Raw genomic sequence first — 21,015 nt, forward strand, 5'->3', positions numbered from 1 at the left:
CTTCAGTGAAGTGTACTGCAAATACGTGTCTTTACAGGAGTAATAATCCATCAGTGCTCATACATGTTTTCATCTATTCCTGAAAGACCTGGAACTTGGCCTCCAGAAAAAAAGCATTTGAAAATAAGAAATTAGTTACAGCTCACAGAAATTCTGTCCAGCAAGAGAGCTCTTCCACATCTCCCCATGTCCCAGTGTGGAATGAATATAATCAAATTTGCCTTAGTATCTCTTGGCAAGACCTTCCCTAGATCAGGCAGTCAACTGTCAACATAATTGAGCTGTATAATTTCAACCACTAAGAGTGTACTACAAATTCTGTTGCCATACACACTTTCAAGAGGCAGATGTCTGCTTGTTTCTTTTGGAGTGGTTATTTTAGTTTTCAGATACACTTTTGGACAGTTCAGACAGCATTCTTCATGTCCATTGGGCCAAAGCAGTGGGAAACTGCAAGTATGGAAGAATAAATGCTTTAACATATTCTGATCCAGTCACTAGCAACATCAAAGAACTGGTAGAAAATGGCTCCTCAACTCTCAAAATTAAGTGTCAAGGCAGAAAAATAGAGTCATAATTGCCTTTTTCTTGTTTCTGAGACTAGAGAAAGGATTAGGTTAATCTGCATAGTGTAGTGCTGAACAGAATACTCCTTTGCTTTGCTTGTGCTACAAGCTGACTCATCACTTCAGAAGCAGAACAACATTCATGAAGAAACTACTACAGTGTGATCTTCCACAGCAAAAACACCCCACTTTTATATATCAAAGTAGAGGAAAGGGGCTGCTGTCTACTGCACAAAATATTATGAACAGCCAGGCATACCAGAAGCTGGCTTCAGCTCTTTCAACTACTCTGCTCTTGTATTCCCAATTTATTTGGCACACAGCACACCAAGAAAATAAAGAAGCTCCTGACTTAAAAGGCAGAAGTTGGTAATCAGGATACCAAGGGAAGCAGGATTACCTTGCAATACCACCGCAAGAGTTAACCACCAAACTATTTCCCTTTACTTCATGACAACAGCTATATCAACCACTTCAGGATCCATTTCCCAGTCCAGAGAATGTGTGTGTGTGTGTGTTAAAAAACCTGGAAAAAAAAGCAAAAGAATCTAAGGCAGTCTCTTGTATGGTCCAGCTCACAGTTCACACCAAGTAATTTATCTGTGCGTGATGCTACTCAGTAGACCTGGCACACAAGAACAGAAATCTATTAGCTAATGAATATCAGGCCTGATGGAAATGGTCACAATAATTAAGTGAAGGAGAAATAAAAAAAGAAGTAAGAGCAGGACAGATTATAATGAGAATTGAACGCATACAGAAAGAAATACGTAAGGAAGAAGGCTAGAAGACAAAGAAACCTACTGTGGGGAGGAAAAGAGCTGGATTTGTCATCTGTGGTACACCAGGATATAATTCTAACTTGATGGATGATTGCTGGCTTCATACTTAACTTCCACTTAACTTTTCCCCAACAGAGACAATACCATCAGATTTTAGTGCCAGAATAACCATTGTTCTTTTATTTAAATAAAACAGTTCTAGGCAGACCATGAAAAAATCTACTAACTAGTGATAAAGCAACATTAACTAATGTATTTTATTGTTATATTTTGAAGCTCCATCCATTTTTCAGACACATTACCATTTAACAGTGTTTCTAGCACGCTAGGGTGGACATGGGTGCCTTGAAACAGGTTGGGAGAACAAATTATCAGAAGCTTGTTTGCCAGAAATGTAAGAAAAACTGACTATAAAGGTACTGCAAGCAAGCCTGAGCTTAAAGGGAGCTTCTGCACCAGGAGACAAAGGGGGTGGTGGATGTCCCATGTGAGGCCCTGGCTGCCAGCTACCAAACAGACACAGCACCCAGATGTTGCAGAGTTGAGAAGGCCTGAAAACCTCAGAGGTGGTGGAAATACCTGAATACCTGTAAGTGTCAGTGCACTTCAGCAGTTCTGTTTGTCTTCACCAACACTAGCAGTACTGTGGGTCAAATGCTTTGCCATCCAACAGACTAGGAATGTGGAAAGCAGTCACCTCATGACAAGAGGAAAAACTTCAGCAAAAGCAGTTACCCTGCAAACGTATCCCATTCACACCCATTCCCAGGAACCACTACCCATTACTGTGTGTAGTGCTTTTGTCTCCTTAGGGCCACATCAGCTGCTTACACAGGCCAAGAGCTAGATGGCAGCAACAGCGATGGGTGGGAGTGACAATAGCAAGGCATAAATCTTATCTTTGATATTTTATTTGCTGTAGAAACATTCAATTCTAATATTTAAATCATTAACTAGCTTCATGGACTCAGTGAAGTTTCTTCCTCAATCTCCCTTTCTACCTGGACTCTAAACAAGGTTTCTGCTTTACTTCCAGTGCTTCACCACATCTATTCTCATTTTGTTAAGATTGAAGAGAGGTGAAAAGACCACTAGTTATGACCTCAAGGCTGAAAAATGTCAAGAGAACTCAAACTGACATGAAATGACACTACTCTGCCTGACTTTTCTTTCCCAGAATACCACACCTTTTTGACATAGTTGGATGTTTCTGCAGATCATTCCACAGCAACCGAAGCACCAACAGATACAACAGCCTAGTACCAGATTTGCTTACCCACAGGCCTTTGCTCATCTACTTCTGTACAATCACTGTTTTCAACATCACTAAGGCCAACTGGAAACTACAAAGAAAGGAACTAATTACTTACCCTGTCATAGCTGGAACGTGAAAGACTATTACTGTGGATGGGAATACTGGACACATTTTATTTCTTCCTCCATCCTGAAAACAGAACGGCCTACTGTGGCTTTACTTACCAAAATGCAAAACACCAAAAGTTGTCAGATGGTGACTAAGCATCAGCCCATCAATTCTTCCATTTAGATAATTCACGTACCGTAAAGAGATAGAGCAGATACTGAGTCCATCAAAACCCAGGTACAGGAATTTTACCAAAAGACCCAAGTAAACCCTTTATGAAAACCCATGCTGTTTCCCTCCAAGATTCCTAAATGCAAAACATGAGCAGGGTTTCATGCAAGTCTTTTCTGTGGTATGATAAAAGAGCAATCCAGGCCCATGTAGGGAGGTACTACCATTAGAACCTCTCTCTGCCAGAAGTCTCAAGTGCAAGAGTTGAAGAGAAAATATTTCTCTTGCCAAACAATTCCAAATTTATCCAAAGACTGCTTAACACAAATTTCCCAAGAAAGCTAAAGGCTTACTGCAGTCGAAGATTTGCCAGAGAGGATAAAAGACTGAGTAACATCCCAGGATCCAGACTCTGTCACCCACCCACGACAGAATACATCCAGAACTGAGCCAATCTGTTACAGGAAACTTTGTTTTGAACAAAAAATCTTTTCACTCAACCATATATGTTTTCTAAGGGATGCTTTTCAGACCACAGAGTACTTACGCAAGCCAGGAAAACTCTGAAGGAGCTTTATTTTAATTTCTTCCCTGACACACATAGACCCTGGAATTGCACAACTGGGACAGACAATTTCAGGCCTACAGAATTTTTTCCCTCATCTCCGCACAGTATAGGTATAATTTGTACTTTGTACAAATCCCTTTCACTGACTTCTAGATCTATTTCCAGACCAAACACTTTCAACTACTGCAAGGCTGTGAAATTAATGCAAATGTGGATTAATTCTTTCAAATGAAGGCTAATTCAGAAAAATCAGATAAGCATCTTTTGCTTCTTGCATGGGCCAATTACTACTTTTTCTATTTGCTTTTATCTGAAAAAACAATTACAAGTTCTACTGTACTCTGAAGAAATGCAGTGCATTCTGAAATCTTCAGGGTTCTTACATAGAAGGTACTATAGTAATACAAGCATTAACCATTGCCCTGTAGCTTTTGAACAGTCCTTATTTCAAGGAGACAAGTATTTGTGCATGAAACAAAAATATTCTTGCATAGAAAATGGTTTCACTGAACTTACTCTGATTGTTCCAATCCTATTTCCTCCTCCCATAAACAAGCAAAATTTCCCAAAATACGTGTCAACTCAGATGGTGGAGGTGGTAAATACTGGATATTAGATAAAAAGATAGCCTTAATTTACTGCTTCATGCTGCTGCATTGTCTCAGAGAGACACAAGATAGCTATTAAGTCTGCAGTTTGCCTAACAAGTCCAAAAAGCAGCACTATTGCGAAGGGAACAAGGGACTGAGATTGCCAAGCAATCCTTTCTTTAATTATTAAGTCCTATTGGCAGTACACTGGCATTCTGTCTTGAGGACAGAACTAAGCATTTGGGAAAGGATTTCAAAAATTCGCTCCAAAACGAGCCCTCATATTGTAGCAATTTGCCAAAATCTAATTTGCAGTTTTAGCTCTACCTTCCACAGTCAGCCGGCACAGCTTCGCTTCACAAGTATCCAGATAATGAGCAATCTGCTCCTGATCCTGCATTCAAAGTACTTAAAGTGATTAACAGATCTGCACATGGAATAAGTCTGGGCTTTCCACATGTAGCCTTTACCTACCTTCTGTTGGGTACTCTGCCATTCATTTCAGTAGGACTGCATCTTTATTCTAATATCTGTTTGAGGGGCAGAAGGCTAAGCGTTGCATAAGATCCTGAAGAGGAGAGAATTTAAGACCCACTCAAAATTTCACATCTTAGAATCAAAACCGAAAACCACAAACATTGCTTCAAGTAATAAGCAAGTATTTTCTCTCTTCTATTACTAACCATTCAGCAACAGTACATTTAAATATATATATACATACCTTGAAACCAATACCTTCTTAATTACTAGATAGGAGTCAGGGTTCAGCAAATCCACAAAGCTGCATGACTGTCCTCTTCTATCAACCTAGAGGAGGTGATGGATGTGACAGCACGGCAGTTCTTGGATTTTAAGCCATGCAGTACTGTAACTCTAAAGAGCTAATGCACAATGGGGGAGGGGAGAGGAAAGGCCTCCAAAGCCCTGGTATATTTAGAATCGATCCTTTCACCTAGCCAGGCTGAATAAAGTCTTATCGCTTTAGTGATCTCTACAAAACACTTTGAATGTGCCTGGAGAATGCTCAAGTGAATTTCAGGGGAAAAACCTCTGGTTTCAGACTAAACCCTACCATACTGCTGACATTGGAACAACCTTCAGCTCAGGCATGGATTATCGTTCTCTTGATAATCAGTTAAATGCTCCAAGGAAAAAATATAATTACATCAGTACTCAGTTTGGCATTGCCAAACTGTATCAGTTTGAAAGCTTGCAACAAATCAAGAACTGTATTAGAAAACAGCAAAAAAAAGGAAAGGGAAACTAAAACCACATGAATGACATCATTTGTCACTGCATAAACTGTCTGAAAATAAATTTAATAATAATGCGGGCTCACTGGGAGCTGTTTCCAAGCAAATATAAACTTGAAATTCATGATGGAAAAAGGTAGTGCAGAACTGTTTTGTTTTGATTTCACTTAAGACATCTCTATGAAACAGTAAATAATACCACACCAATTCATTCATGGAAGAAGCTGATATTCCAAAATCTAGAATGTAAGAAAGACATAAAAACTTCACAGGCAACAGCACAACCCACACCAGAAGCTGGGGTGTTTTGTGAGGTTTTGAAAATCAGATTTAATGTTAAAAAACTTTAAAAAGGTAGAGAGGTGCATTTTCATTCATCAGAACAAATGTTAAAAGGCTGTTAGATGCATGATCAACACCAAGCTACAGCTGACAACAGTGAAGTTCAGGGATTCTTGAATACTCCAGAGTTTGACCCTAAGGTGAACAGAACAAGTTGCCAGCTGCTCAGAAAGAGGGAATTCCTGCACTGTTGCACATGAAAGTCCACATAAGATAACAGCTCATGCAATAGAGCTATCAAAAAGCTGTTCATTTTTTGATGTGCTACATTTCTGTCAGGTTTTTTTGACCCAGCTTACCCTGTGATCAAAGATTCTGACTACACAGAAACCTGATGAAGCATTAGGAATATTCCCTGGTAACCAGATGACCGTAACCAAATCAAAACCACACATTATGTGACTGATTACATCAAACAAGAAAAAGCAAATCAATAAATCCAGGGCAAGACTGACAACACTTCAACAAGCAGAATTAGGCCTATCGAGTTCTTTCAATCAAAGATATGGGATTTTTCTTACTATCAGGATCCTTGAACAATGGAAAGTCAAAAGCAAATAATGACTGTTTTCTCTAACATCTTTCTATAGGCCCACACTCATAAAGGAGAACCAACAGGAAATGCAATATTTTTGTGGTAGGTGGACCACACAGCCTGATTCACATACATCCCACCACCCTTATGGGTACACCATCCTAACAGCAATTATCCATACTAGCATTTCTTTATAGTATACCAGGAACCTCCCAGGAATCCCCAATTTAAGCACAGCGATTGTTGCAATAAACAAAAAATCTTAGTGGTAAAAATATTTATCTGTTACTAGCAAATGGAGCTGCTGGCACACTGACTATAATTTGCTACACATTTCAACAATAAGTCTATACTTAGGCAAGGTGGAAGCCATGCGTGCATTCTAGATGTTTCCAGTTGTAATACAAACAGCAGATCTTAGTATTTCTCAACAGCCAAAGCAAATTCCAGGAGCCTATTCAACAAAGCATCAGAGCTGGACGTAGAAAAAACTAGGAGCTTGGCTTGTAGCTGTAAAAATCATCCCAGACACAAGACATACAGTATTCAAAGCACAAAATACAGAAATACAGAATTTCAGAGACAATTTGGAATCTGCATGTGCACTAGATAACGCTTGTTATTTTGGGAGGGTATTTTTGTTCTTAATAAAAAATGGTGTTATAATAAATGTGTGAGCAATACAACAATGCTTCTAGAAAGCGAAGTGGAAGGGCTGTGTGTGGCAGTAATACAAACTGTTCAGAGGAAGGCTGCATGTCCTCTGGCTACTTTCCTCACAAGAGGACCCTAAGCGATGCTGCACCATGCACATTACTACCATAACGACTATTATACAGGCTGGGACACAAAAATTTACTCTTCTGTGGGCAACAGCTCTTCTTTCTGATCTTAAGAAACAGTGATGAAGCCAAACAACATAATTCTACATTGCTACGAGTTGGAATAGTTTCCCTTCTTAGTACATGAGGTTCTGTTACTATTTCTTTTTCATAGCTGCAAAAAGCTAGGGTCTGAGGAACACTTTCCATTAGTAGTTGGACAATTAAACAATTAGCAGACATACCAGTCAACTCTGGCAACCTTTTGGCAATCAAAGTCACACCAACATAACAAACTATCCTAGAATCAGAAAGCAAACACGTACAAAAAAGCAGCTACTTAAAACCATGTGCTATACCCCATATTCTTTCAAACAGCTTAAGGTCTCCCTTGTCCTATCATAAGGAAATATACAGAGGCTTCAAACTGAGATATTGCTTAAAATTAAAGAATCATCTTGGGTGATGAATCATTACTTCAAAGAGCAAGACTGCGTTTAATGTATGATGCTTCAAGTGTGAGTTTGTTTCAGATATGTTGAAATTCTGAAATTGTTTGATAAGAAAAGCAAAAGTGAAGCTACTGTCAGAAGTCAGTCAAAATTCAAATTAAGTTAACTGATGTGGAAGGAACACCAAAAAAAAGTGGAGGCCAAAAAATTATTCTAGCTTCCCAGAAATACCACAAGGCTGTTCTCGCTCTTGACTGGCTCCTTTAGAAATTTCAGAGGAACACAGATCTTTCCCAGCTCTGTCACAGATGGTCAGATGGTGAATTCAGGGGATGCCTACAGACACCTGCTGCATGACAGTGCTTAGGTCTGTTCTTTGCTTCCATACGCACAATCTGAATAAAGTGCCTAACGCCACAACTCTAAGCTAGTTTTTCTTAGGAGCAGAGAAAATCCTGAAAAAAAATGTATACAGTTGCACAATTACTCTAAAAGGATATTAGCTAGGTTTTCAAAACTAAGAGACATAATTTCATTTCTTAAAAACAAGAGGTACTCTTTATGCACTTGTCTATGAAGGTAACAGATTCCATCTGTGAAGTTGTCTTTTTACTGCTTAGTGTGGGCAGGAGGATACCAAAGTGTTCTTGTGGACATCAAACTTACTTCATAAAGTAGTAATTTATAAAAGACTTTCTATTTTTGACTTGCAATTAACAGTGAAGATATCAATCCATATTCAACTTAAACCATTTACAGAAGACATATTTAATTTTGGAATTCTCAGAAATCTACTAAGACATGAAAATAAGACTGCAACATGAAAGCATCTATCAAACCTCTCTGAGAAGAAAATAGCCACACTAATTTACAACAGCTAAGGAAGAAAAAACCAAACGAAGTACCAAAGCACAATATACAAACTGTCACCCTACTTCTGTGAATTCCCAGTATCTCAACATCTTAAAAATTCACAACACTTTCGGGCAAAATTTACATCTTATGCACTAACAGTAAAAAAAACCCTACTTTTTTTTTTCATTATTTTCAATGAAAATGCATAGGATTAATGGTATGAATTTCCTCATCATATTACCACATGCAACAAATTATAGGTATTTGGAAATTTTTTTTAACTACAATACCAGTGACCAGAATATCAGCACAAATGATGATACTCTGGGGACAGAGAGAAATATAAGCAGAGCAATCAGAACTAGGAATTATGCACCGTTAGCAATACCTTATAGCTTGTTGATGGAACTGATAAGGGCAGAAAAGTCATCTTTCATCAGCCTTAGAAGTATATTCAGGCTGTTTGAACGGCCTGATTTCTACTCTACACAGTTTTTAAGCTTAGAAGAAAAAAAGAAAAAAAAAAAAAAGAAAAAAAAAAAAAAGAGTTTTACTGATTTTTGCTCCCTGAAAATTGATCTCCCAGCTGTTGCCTTGCACACCACCACTCTCCCCCCAAAAAAGTCATCTTTTTATCACTCTCCTCTTACAGGGCAGGGTACTACCTAACTGAGTCCGGATCAATTATTCACCCAGTAAAAAGCATTCAGATATCATTAAAATAGCTTCACTATATTTTACACAAAGCATTACTCACAGTCATCTAATTGCACTGACAAAGAAAATCCATTCTGATAGAAGGTACAACACTGGAGAGTTAGTCAGCAAATTACACTGGAGTACCAGAGGCAGCAATAATAATAGCGCAGACCTCCAAAGTGCTCTGTCAACATCCGTTCAGCAGTCTCTGCAAGAGCTCTCCTTTACACCTCTGCCAGGCAGAGGAAAACGATTACAAGTACTTCTTCTCTGGAAAGACCACCAGAAGAGTATCAGCTATGACTGGATTGAAATAAAAAAATACAAGGAATATTGCAAGTCCTAAGAGCAACTATCCATAGACCATGTGGAAAGTCAGCTCTACTGGCATCTTTATGAACTTAGACTTCACTACATTAAATAAGCAAAGCTATAGCAGAGTTTGGAATTCTTTCGGAAAGCTAGACCTTTGAATCTCAGGACACCACAAGCTTATGTTCCTGGTCCAAAAAGCAGGAGAGGTGAAGACTTTAAACAACTAGAAGGGAAGAACTACTGACTTGCCTGAATCAGAACTGCTGCAGTTTATTTTGACCCCTATCCTTTCTTCTTTGACCTTGGCAATGTCACTTTGCTGCTAAGCTTCTGTGCCACTTTATGGAACACAACCATGGTGACTTTTAAAAAGCACTTTGCTAACTGGCATGAACACCCTCAGCAAAATCTTTCAATGTAGCACAAATAGCAAACATGTTTTGCTGAGACTGTCAATAAAAAGAGCAAATACGCTTTTGCTAGTTCTGTGCAGTATTAGTTAACTATTTTATTACTATAGCAATGCTGTCATATCTAGCATTGACAGACCAACAGAAACAAACAGGATCAGCTTCATTATTTACAATATTTCACTAAAACCAACAAGACTGTCCCTGTTTGATCTTAAGCATTATATGCCAGGCACTTGTCTCTGGCCAGAAATGAGACTTGAATCACAGATGAGAGAGACAAGAAAGGGAAACTCTTTTGAGCTGTTGTCAGTGCAGTGATATCTACTTCAGTAGGCATTTCTAGTTGGTTTTTTTTTTTTTCCTATAGCTCAGCATTTAGATTATTTAGGTGCTTTCACATTGGGAAAGGTCTACAAACAATTCTGTAACACATGCTCAATGGCTCACCAACGTGCAGTTGAAGAAGCAAAGGCTGGAAATATCAGCAGATGAAGAGAAGCAGCAGCAACCAGTGAGGATTCTGTCAGATTAATAAGATTAATTTTCTTACAGAATAAATTGAATCCCTTAAATCAAATGCCCAAAATAAAAACAGAAATACTTATCTCCTCACACAGCAGAACCAAATAGCTTTCCTAAGTTAACTGCTTTCTCTCGTGCAGTTATATGACTGACATATGAGTTGGTAATACCACTGGAACAATTGTCTACCAGACTTACTGCTAGCTGAACTCACACTCAACAAAATAATTTCAGGATCTCTAGAACTAAATCACAGGGGTGTGCAGTTTATTCTGTAAAGACCTTTCTGTACTCACTTCTTGATTGCATCCCCAAAGCAATGAAACAGGCAGTCCTCAGAACCTCCAAGTTTTACAATAAATCTTCCTCAAACATGGTACGAAATGTACAGAGCACTTTTCCTACACTCTAAACGTATTAGCATCAAATGTAAAGTTATGAAAATGAAGAGAAGAAAAAAATTAAGAAAAACTATAGAATGAAAAAACTTCTTTCTTTTAACCAAAAAATATGGACAACAGACAATTGATTTGCAGTGATTTTTGACAAGGAGCATCTCAAGAAAGAGACACCTGGAATCTTCAAATAATCGTCTGAAGTTCAGTTGAGATGAACTGAACTTACCTCCCAAAGCAATCAAAACCCTTTGTTCTTTATTACACTACCAGTAATATTGACAAGTATTCTGAGCATTGTTTTGGTATATACTGAGTCCACAAAGCTGCAATAGGTTAAATCAAAATTGATCTTTTTTCCAAATCCTTATACACGTATAATGGGGTAATTCCTCAGACTTGTATTAGGGTGCCCACTTGACATGTTCAAAATGTAATGTGACCTGCTCAAAAGACTCATCATGAAGTACTGTCCTTATTCATTCTGTGTCTGCCTAAATATAAGCAGACATGTAACAACAAGGCATTCTCTGATTTTCTTCTATTCTAGTAGAAAAATTTATTTTAAATAATGCAACTCTGTTCTTTCCCATTCCCCCATCTTGTTCCCTAACTCCCTAACTCATCCTGCAGCTTCAGATGCACAGTGAACATCCCAGCTGGTGCTTGAAAGCAAGATGAAATGTAAGAGAATCAAAATCTTCTCAATGTAGGCAGTACCAATCAGTAGATCAACACAGCTGATGCTCCCATGACAGCTCTACAGCACTTGGACATGTTTAGTACATGTAAAAAAATGCATCTGCAAGAATCCTTTCAAAGTTCTTGCAAACAGAAGCTCTTCCTTCACCACAGACATATTACTGCCTGTCACCTGGTGGGTGGTAACTCATGCAAAGAAAGTGCTACAACCTTGTAATTCTACAGGCACAAACCAGACGAGATAACCTGCTCTCCATTATCCACAGTAATTGAGAAAACGAAGTACATCAGATAACCAGACAAAATGCAAACTATATATTTATCAGGGTGCAATAATATACTTATTACATATAATAGAAGAGAGATTTCAGCAGTGACAGAGTAATCAAGAAAGACATGACTTAGGCAGTCCAAAGTTGTTTATCCTACAATCCCCTATCCCCACAGAAATGCTCCACCATTGTCATAATCTAATACTTATGATGCTTGCTCTATAGATACACCCAGAAAAGAACATATATTTCAAATGTTTAAAATACCATATATTTTTTAAATGTCTCTTCAACCACACAGCACAAAATGAAGAACTCCATTTTGTTTAATAAACAGCTGTTGTAGTATGTCGAGCCCATACCCAGGGTTACTAACTTATCTGATTTCAAAAGAGAGAAACAAACCAATAATTTTTCCTTAAAATATGTCAAGTCCTTCCCTCCAGCACCAGCTCCTACATTTGTTTGGTTTGCCAAATATAATACTGCTTGTTCCAGCCTCAGCTGGGATAGAATTTTCCTATACCCATCCTTTCTCCACTAGATATGATGCTATCTTGGTCACAACCACTTTCCCCTTCTCTACCTTTCCCCTTCATACACAGAACATCTCTGAATCCTTTCCTAGGCATTTCCCCTCATTCTTCCTCTTTCTTTACTATTGCTTCCTCCCAAATGAGGGAAATTACAGTAATGCATGTAGCAACTTCTCACTGGCTATTTACAGTGTAGCACAGTTACACTCAGCTGATTCATTGTAACAAGAGACATTCACTGTCGCTGCTGACAGTCCAGATGTTTTCTAGCATCCATATCTATTTGGTTGGTAACATTGTGCACTGGTGTCCCTCTAGTTGGGCTGGTTCTCTTGTTGATGCTTTTCTCTTTTACAACTAAGCGGTCTCTGGTCTAAATAAAACAGTGAAATACCAGAAGCTAACACTTCATCTTAGAAATAACTTTAATTCTAAACTTCATTCAACTAGCACCTATCAAGAAAGTCCTAATGGCCTGTTAGCAAAATAACTAAGTATTTTCTTAGGTAAGGAGGAAAGACAACACTGAAAGGCAATTACTTCTTATTCACAGGTGCAGCCAGTCATCCATTAACTAAGCAAATAATTCCTTAATTTTACAGCATTTATCAACATGCCCATATATATTGCCATCTGTAAGAGAAGGGTTTAAATATCAGGAAATCTTTATCAACATTAAGATTGCTTTACTCTAACAAAAGGCAAAACTTCATTACCAGAAGACTAATACTGTAGAAACTAATTTGAAAACTCTTGTAGTTCCTATTTGCAAACTCACTAACAAGAACTAATAATACATTCTTTACTGTTTCACAGCCAACTAAGTAAATTCACTGCCACAACATTTAAGGCCAAAAAAACATAGGAAGATACTGCAAGGCCTGGAAATTTACAGCATTGCAATGGTTAATACTAGCTCTAGTGAATCTATTTAAGATATTAAAATTCCCATCTGTCAGACCTCTTTGCTAATGTCCCTGCCGTCAAAGCAAAAGAGAACATATGCCTGCATCCCAGTCACTCAGTTCATAGAGCTTCTTATTAACTCAAGCCATAAATGACAATGGGCTAACACACCAATCTAAACCACCACAGCCAACATGCAGGCCTGTATTTGCTCTTGCCATCTAGGCACAGACAAGCAGAGAGAAAGGCTGAACAGCGGCTACAGGCATCAGGAAAGGAGATTATGATCTTTAAACCACTGCGGCACTTTGCTCCCACACCCATAAATAATGTTGTTTGTGTACATTGGACTTGGAGAAGTTTAAAGTTTGTGAAAAGAGACACACTACAGGAAGAACACCCAAGCAACAGACAGTAATGCTGTCAGTATTACAGAGGAGCTGCAATCACCACGATTTCCACAATCCTAACTACCAAAGTTCAGTCCCCATGCTCTCTAATGGGTGAGCTGTATCATGTAAAGCACCACAAACGTCAGCTGAAGTCCTGGGTATACAAGGATATTTTATTTGCACGAGTTAATGTTTCTGTCAACACCAGCTCTATGATGGATAAAGAGAAGATCCAATTCAGCTGATTTAAGTCTCCCATAAGGAAAACAGGCTTGCATCTTATCTATACAGCAAAATCTAGCAAGTAAAATGAAAGCATAGGAGCACTTATATTTACAAAGAAGCATTTATCCTTCCAAAGAGTGGAAGAATAATACACATTTTAAGTTCAATAAGGCTTTATAACATAGAGAAGTTTGCTGAAATGCCAATAAAACCTAGACACTACAAGAATATGATCTACTAGAAAGCATGCTTCATTTACAGTTGCTTTTTCATCCAATCATTCAAGTTGCTTCTACAGAGCTGAAAGCATTTACATGTTTCCTGTGATCTGTAGCACCATACTGTATAAAAATAAACCCTTCTGGGATTGAGTTAGAGGATACAGTGGTTCACAAGAAAGGATCACTAAGGTAACATTACTCCCCTCTTTTCTTTGCATGATTTTTTCCCAAAAACATATCCCAGCACCCTGACCATTCACTGTGTAGCACTTACTGTTGCTGGACTTGAGGTCACGGTGAATTATGGGAACAATTGCTTCCTCATGCAGGTAGTTCATTCCCCTGGCAATCTGCACTGCCCAGTTCACCAGTATGTCAGGAGGTATCCTTTTACCAGACAACACCCTATTAAGTGATCCTCCGCGGGCAAACTCCATGATCAGGCAAAGATTGGGTTCCTTCAAACACACACCCCTGAGAGCAATGATGTTGGGATGTTTTAACATCGCAAAGAGCTTGGCCTCTTGCCGGACATTCTCAATGGTCTGGCTGATGTCCTCATCAGGGTCATAGCGAGCTGCCTTGACAGCAACCTCATCTCCTACCCATAGAGCTCGATACACTTTTCCAAAGCCCCCTATGCCAATGATTTCTTCCAGAACAAGCTCTGAGAAGTCGATCTCCAGAACTAGGGAAAGAGGAAAAAGAAAAGATGTAAGCATTTAGCAACTATACAGCCTATACATCAGCTGAAAGTCCATGTTGGCCAACCTCACCCTTACACTTGGAAGAGGCATCAATTTTCACTCCAAAACAATACAAAGGAAAGCAGCAGGCCTTTCTGACAACCTTTTAGTGCCAATCAGTATGGTAAAACAGATCTTGCAGTGTCATAAAACCTGTATGAAGTACTCACTGTAAACGGTAAAGCAATAAAAGAGCCTTCTCTTACCACACTTAAAGCCTTCTAACACTGATGCCCCTGCCCCTACCTGCCTTAAGGATAAACTCTCACTGACAGTACAAGATTCCAAAAAAGAAAAACACACTCACCAACTTCACTGTGTTCACAATACAGTGTTTAATGTGAAATAGCTAAAACTCAACACAAAATGCATCTACTTCTCCATTTGTCCCTTATTTGAATATCTCTTGTTGAACTGTAACCACAATCTTTCAGTCCTTCCCAAATCACACTTATTCTTCCCCACCTCCCCAGGCTTTTTGGATTTGCTCCCCACAAGAGATCTGTTAACCAGTTCTGATGTTACCGACAACAGTGTGACAAACAGATCAAACCACATACTGAGGGTGCAAAGCAAGAAATAAGCATTTTTTATTTAATGCATGCTGCATTTTTGTTACAGCAACTTCCTATTCCCACACCTTCACAGCTACACTTAATAGGCTGACACAGTGACTGGTAGCTAATTGGCATAGTATAGGAAAAAATCTACAAGTGCAGATGCCTCAATTCAGCACACAAATTGCACCTGGAGCAAAAGCAATGAGAAGATGTATCCTGTACAACTGTACACTAAACACAGTTTATATGGGTGGCCAAAAGAACCCATCTAACACTGACTAATGCAGAATGAAAATCCCACATACTGACCAATGAAAACATGTTGGCACAGCTTAATTTCCAGCAGTGATAGGCTACCACTGATGATACTCTGTCTGATATTTGGGTGGTTACCAATTACAGTCAATCAAATTTTTTAAAGTTTTAAAGAAAGAATACCATAATGCAAGATTTAAATAGGAAGTCACCAAGATTTTTAATACTTTCCTGTAATTGAAATGCCAAATCTGGCATGGCTCCCCTACTTTGTCTAGTAAAAAGGAGATCAGGTTTGTAAGGGAGCAGGTTAGATCTCACTTAAGTCAACTAGTTTTCTTATTCCAATCAAATGTCTTTCCTAAGTATATGCCTATAGTACAAGACTTTGTCACAAAACTGTATGGGGTTAATACAAACTCTTCTGTCCACAGCCACAGGCTTTGGGGCTTTTTTGTCTGAGCTCTACCTTACCTGAACATGACTTGTAGAAGTTGGCTTACTTTTATAAGCTAGTCAAATGGATGAGTTAGTTTAATAAGTATGCCTGTCCTGCTTTTCTTAGTGTTACATGAATAAAAGATCAATGGGAAACAAGATAGAAAACTGACCAGGAAAGTCTTCCAAAAGGAGAAGAGGTCTCTTCCAGTCCAGAACACAAAGAGAATTTATTCTTCTGCTGCTGTGAATACATATTTTGGGTAACACTCTGAGCTTCAAGGATTTGCACAGCAAAGAAGTTCTCAGTCCTATAGTGGTGTTCAAATGCTCAAGACAGAGATTACCAGAAAATATGAAAGGAATACATTCTGACCAGAAACACTGGAATTTTAGAACAAGACTGTAATGACAATAACTCCAGATGTGAGACTACCCTGTCACTGAGAATAAAAAAAAGAGTTCCTCTTGTATTTCTAACTAATAAAAGAGCTAAAGAAATCAGATGTTGGGTCCTATCTGTTCAGTCAATAGAATTTCAGCACTGGTAGGATGCTGAATTAACCTACTCCTAGGGACAAGGTCAGTTAAAAGACTGAAAATGAACAAACACGCAAGCCACACCACCAGGGCGACTGCCCGCCCCGCCAACTCCGGACACACAGCGCTCCGGTGCTGCTCACTGCGGGTGTTGTGCTCGGGCATTTCACGCCTTGAGAGGACATCAAGGAGGCGCTGAGCGAGCCGGCCCGCTGGCCCGCAGGTGCTGAAAGGACAGCTCCAGCAGCAGCGATGACGGCGAGAGCGACGCGACAGAACAGGACAGCCCCGCGGGCAGCGCCCCGGCTCCCCCCACACCCCCAGTGCTGCGGTGAAACGCGACAGGAAGGTGGCAGGCAGGAGAACGAGACGGGCAAAGGAAACCGAAGGGCTGGAAAGTAGAACACTTCGTGTGCCGCCACCCATTTTCCATCAGAAAAAGCACATTCCTGCTGGAGGCACAAAGTAATAGGGGTGGGATGTAAAACCGAGAGACTTCAGCTTCCGGATGAAATTTAATGTGTGACATTGAATGTTCTTTTATCTGGAAGTACGACCTTAGTTCAGAAATGTATGTTTCCATAAGGCAAACTGACCAGCTCACCCTCATGGGTAACTTCTTCAGAAATAAACCCTCATTTTTAAAAAATGTTTTGCTTGGGGTTTTTAAAAGATATTTTGTGCTGAATTAATAGTCGTTTTCACAGTCTGAGTTACACAGCTACATTAGGGCACAAAATACTTCTTCACATTTTTAAACACACTAACCCCATCTGCAAACTCCCGTGTAATTTGGCAGATGTGCTGTACTGGACTGTAGAGAATTTAAGAACTGGAGTGCTATCATTCCACTGGGGACTGATAAGGAATTACAGAGCCTATACACCATGAATGAGTGGCCATGTTGACAACTGTAAAGTAGGTGCTGTTTAATCTGCACTTATCAGACCACATGATTAAGCTATTTAATTCAGCCTGAAGTGTGTAAGAGCCCATAGTGCAGATGAGAGTCCTTCAAGTTGGCCCACTGCTGACAGCCTCTACAGGCTGCTTTTATCATTCATGGTACCCTCACCGAGGAAAGATTCAAGCACACCACGTGGATGGTTAACATTACCAGCTAAACTAGTACAGCTCTCAGTAGAAGCAGGTTCTTTATGACTTGTACTCCCAAACTTTCATTACACATGAAGATAAACTTTAGGAAAACAAATGGAAACAGCTTCTCTGCAGAAGTGCATGTCCAAAATGACACTTTGCATCACTCCTGCAAAACTGGACTTACTGGACAGTAAAATACTAAACAGTAGATTGTTACTCCTGTTCCGAACAGCTATCAAACTAACATCATCAGCTCTAACAGTCAGTAGTGATCCTTACAAAGCATTTCTAATATTCAACTTGAAAATCCAATTCAATGGCAAACAACTTTAACCCCTGTCCAAACTGCATTTTTCTTTAAAAAAAAAAAAACAAACCAAACCCAACATACTCCTTAGGCATTAGACAAACTTACTGGAGGGCAATAAATTCTACTTTGTCATGAACATATGGTTCATGCTTTGACAGAAGAGAAATAGCATAGCCCTGTTGTGGCACAGGAAGAGAAACACAAGGACGAAGGGGGAAGGTACAGCTCCACAACTGCTTGTGAACTATCAAACCACAGAAAAGGCAGCAAGACAGGAGAATCCTGTTACAAAGCCTGAACTTGAACACTCAAAACAGGATGGACGCTGATAGTTTAAAAAGTTCTGTAGGAATGTTTCTTCTAAGTATCTCAAAAGCAAAACCTAATAAGCATTCGTTCACAGCTTTTGCTGTGTGTGTGGGGGGAAAAATAACTTACCTATACTGCTGCAGCATGAAAAAAAGGAACAGCACCTAGTCCCTTCACAAGCCCAAGGGCAATGCTACAAATTACTGAGTTTTACCTAAATGCTTTCAAGCAGAACAGAGAGTAAGAATAAAGCTATTAGTTGTATTCCTTGGAGATACGGCCCAGATAGGACAAAGCATCTTTTCACTCTTTTACTTTCTAGAAAAGCCTACTAGTCTGAAGATTTTTCTCTGCTCCAAAAAAAAAAAAAAAGCATTATCCTTGCCTGAATTGTCAATGGTGATAGGTAATCAGGATCTAGAAAGTCATTCCATGCTGTTTCCACAACTGTACATAGTGACTAAAAAAATGATGAAACATTTTTTCATGAAATGAGATGAAACAGCCCTATTCTCTGTCTCCAACAAAGGTTTCAAAACTGCACTGAAATTCACAGAAACAAACCAATCCTCCCATGCCTTCAGCATCACAACATAGTCAAGCAACCCTCAGGCAGGCTCAGATATCCGAACATGGACAGAACTCATTTACTGGTATTTTAGGACAGAATTTATAGGAGGCCAGAGGAACCTGGTAACACAAGTCAACTTAGGAATTTTTCAGTCAGAAATAATGAGCTTTTGGTTGGTAAGCAAGATAATACTGGAAAAGCATTGGCAGTGAATCAACACTTCAAAAAACAACTGTTTCCCTTCCAGCCACCTTTCTTCAAGAATATTCTTACAGGGAGAATAACCAGAGCCCTGGTGACTCCACCACTGCCCAACTGCCAGGATTCTGGCGTCGTTTGATGAAAATTTATCAGCCCCTGGAAACACAGATCTTAACAATGGGAAACTGCTCCCGGCGTCGGTGAAATGCTAACTACACGCTGAGCAAGGCTCTGCCTCCCCGGGAGCGGCGCGCTAGCCTGGAAGACAGAAAGGCACTGGAGCAGCAGGAATACCTCCGTGGGTGGGAAAGGGAACGGACCGGGGGCCTGGGGCATCCCCAGGGCGGGAGAGGCGGAGGCGTCGTAGCCCCTCCGCTCTCCGCCGAAGGCCATCGCGGGGTCCCCTCGCCGCCGGCTGGGCCCGCGGCCTCCCACGGCCGCTCGCCACCGGGATGGGCCTTCCCCTCCCCCTCCGCGGAGGCCCCGGCTTCCAAAAGGACCCACGGAAAGGCCGCGCCAGGCGGACTGGGTCGAGCCCTTCCCGCCGTGACATCGGGCGGGCCGAGCCTCCGCCACCCCCACAGCCCCGGCAGTCCCGCCGATCCCGTCCCCCCTCGCAGCCCCAGCCCCAGCTCACGACAGGGAGGCGGGACCGGGCCTCTTCCCCTCTCCCCTGGCTCCCTCCCTCCCTCCCTGAGGAGGGGCCGCGCCGAGCTCCGCGCCCTGGGCCCGGGCCACCTTACGCTGTATGGCGGGGGGCGGCGGGTATCGGGTGCGCAGCTCCGGGCCGCCCCCCTGCACGCCGCTGCTCACGTAGTTGCTGGGGAAGATGCCGACGCGCTGGTCGATCTTGCCCGTCCACCAGCCCTCGTCGCCGGACACGTGCGAGTCCCGGGACAGCACCTGCACCACATCCCCCGGCCGCAGGCTCAGCTCGTCCTCGCCGCACGCCTCGTACTCGAAGACAGCGGTCCAGAGCGGCCCTTCGCCCGGCGGCTCCCCGCCGCCCGCGCCCTCCTGGCTGAGCTCGGTGAGGGGCTCCATGGCGAGGCTGCTCCATAGGGGGAGGCGCCCGCGGCAGCCGGGCTCTGCGGGGGGCGGCGGGGCCGGGACCGCCGCCTATTGTTCATGCGGCCCGACGCCCGCCGGCACCAGGTGCCGCCGCCGCCGCCGGGGATTCCCGGCGCGGGGCCGCCTCAGCCCAGCGCGGGCAGGGGCGAGACCGGGCAGCGCGTGCCGTGGAGGAGCCGCCGCATCCGCCCCATCCGCCGCCTCCTCCGCGCCCGCCTCCGCCTCCTGCCGCCGCCGCTGCCGCGCATCCCGGAGCCACCTGACTCTCTGGCAGCTTCGGCGGCGGGAGGGAAGGGCAGGGCGGGCTCCGCCCCCGCGCCGCCATTGGCCGCCGCCGCCGCCCGTCAGCACCGCCCTCACCTGATTGAGAGCCCGAGCCCCCTTGGCCCCGCCCCCTCCCCGCCCAGCCCCCGGCGCCGGAGTCGCGCACTCACCCATTGGCCCCCGATTGGCCCCCGCCGGTCAGCTCTCGCTTCCCATTGGGCCGCGGCCCCCGAGCTCCACCTCCCCGGCCGCTTTTCATTGGCTGGACGGAGGGGCATGACACGGGACAGGGCCGGGGCGGAGCGGCCTCCGAGCGGGGCGGGGAGGCGCCCCCTGGTGGCGGGCGGAGGCGGCGCACACCTGGGCCAGCCCCGTGCCGCCCCTCAGCTCCGTGTGCTCGGTGTCCCCGGTGTGCTCCGTGTGCTCGGTGTGCTCCGTGTGCTCGCTGTGCTCGGTGTGCTCGCTGTGCTCGGTGTGCTCCGTGTGCTCGCTGTGCTCGGTGTGCTCGCTGTGCTCGGTGTGCTCCGTGTGCTCGCTGTGCTCGGTGTCCCCGGTGTGCTCGCTGTGCTCCGTGTGCTCGGTGTGCTCCGTGTGCTCGGTGTGCTCCGTGTGCTCGGTGTGCTCCGTGTGCTCGGTGACCCCGGTGTGCTCCGTGTCCCCGGTGTGCTCGGTGTCCCCGGTATCCCCGGTGTGCTCCGTGTCCCCGGTGTCCCTCCGCCCCCGCGGTACCGACACTGCCCCGGGTAGCCGGAG

The 21,015-nt window shown here is 42.5% G+C and overlaps 1 protein-coding gene across 4 annotated transcripts in view; it reads right to left on the bottom strand.

Annotated features, from left to right (window-relative positions):
- MAP3K9 (mitogen-activated protein kinase kinase kinase 9) overlaps nucleotides 1–20,330 on the bottom strand; it is a 56,717-nt gene extending 36,387 nt beyond the window's left edge. For all 4 annotated transcript variants that reach the window (XR_014852630.1, XR_014852628.1, XM_085062205.1 and 1 more), the window contains exons 1-2: nucleotides 19,671–20,330; nucleotides 14,171–14,584 (exon numbers count right to left, since the gene is read on the bottom strand). Coding sequence is in view for 2 of the 4 variants with exons in the window: in XM_085062205.1 (XP_084918331.1) it covers nucleotides 14,171–14,584; nucleotides 19,671–19,971 (715 nt within the window). In the remaining 2 variants the exon portion in view is untranslated. The remainder of the gene's footprint in view (nucleotides 1–14,170; nucleotides 14,585–19,670) is intronic.
- Between the last annotated feature and the right edge of the window lie 685 nt (nucleotides 20,331–21,015).

Source organism: Lichenostomus cassidix, chromosome 5, assembly GCF_008360975.1.
Source record: "Lichenostomus cassidix isolate B80296 chromosome 5, HeHo_3.0, whole genome shotgun sequence".
Taxonomy (NCBI): Eukaryota; Metazoa; Chordata; class Aves; order Passeriformes; family Meliphagidae; genus Lichenostomus; species Lichenostomus cassidix.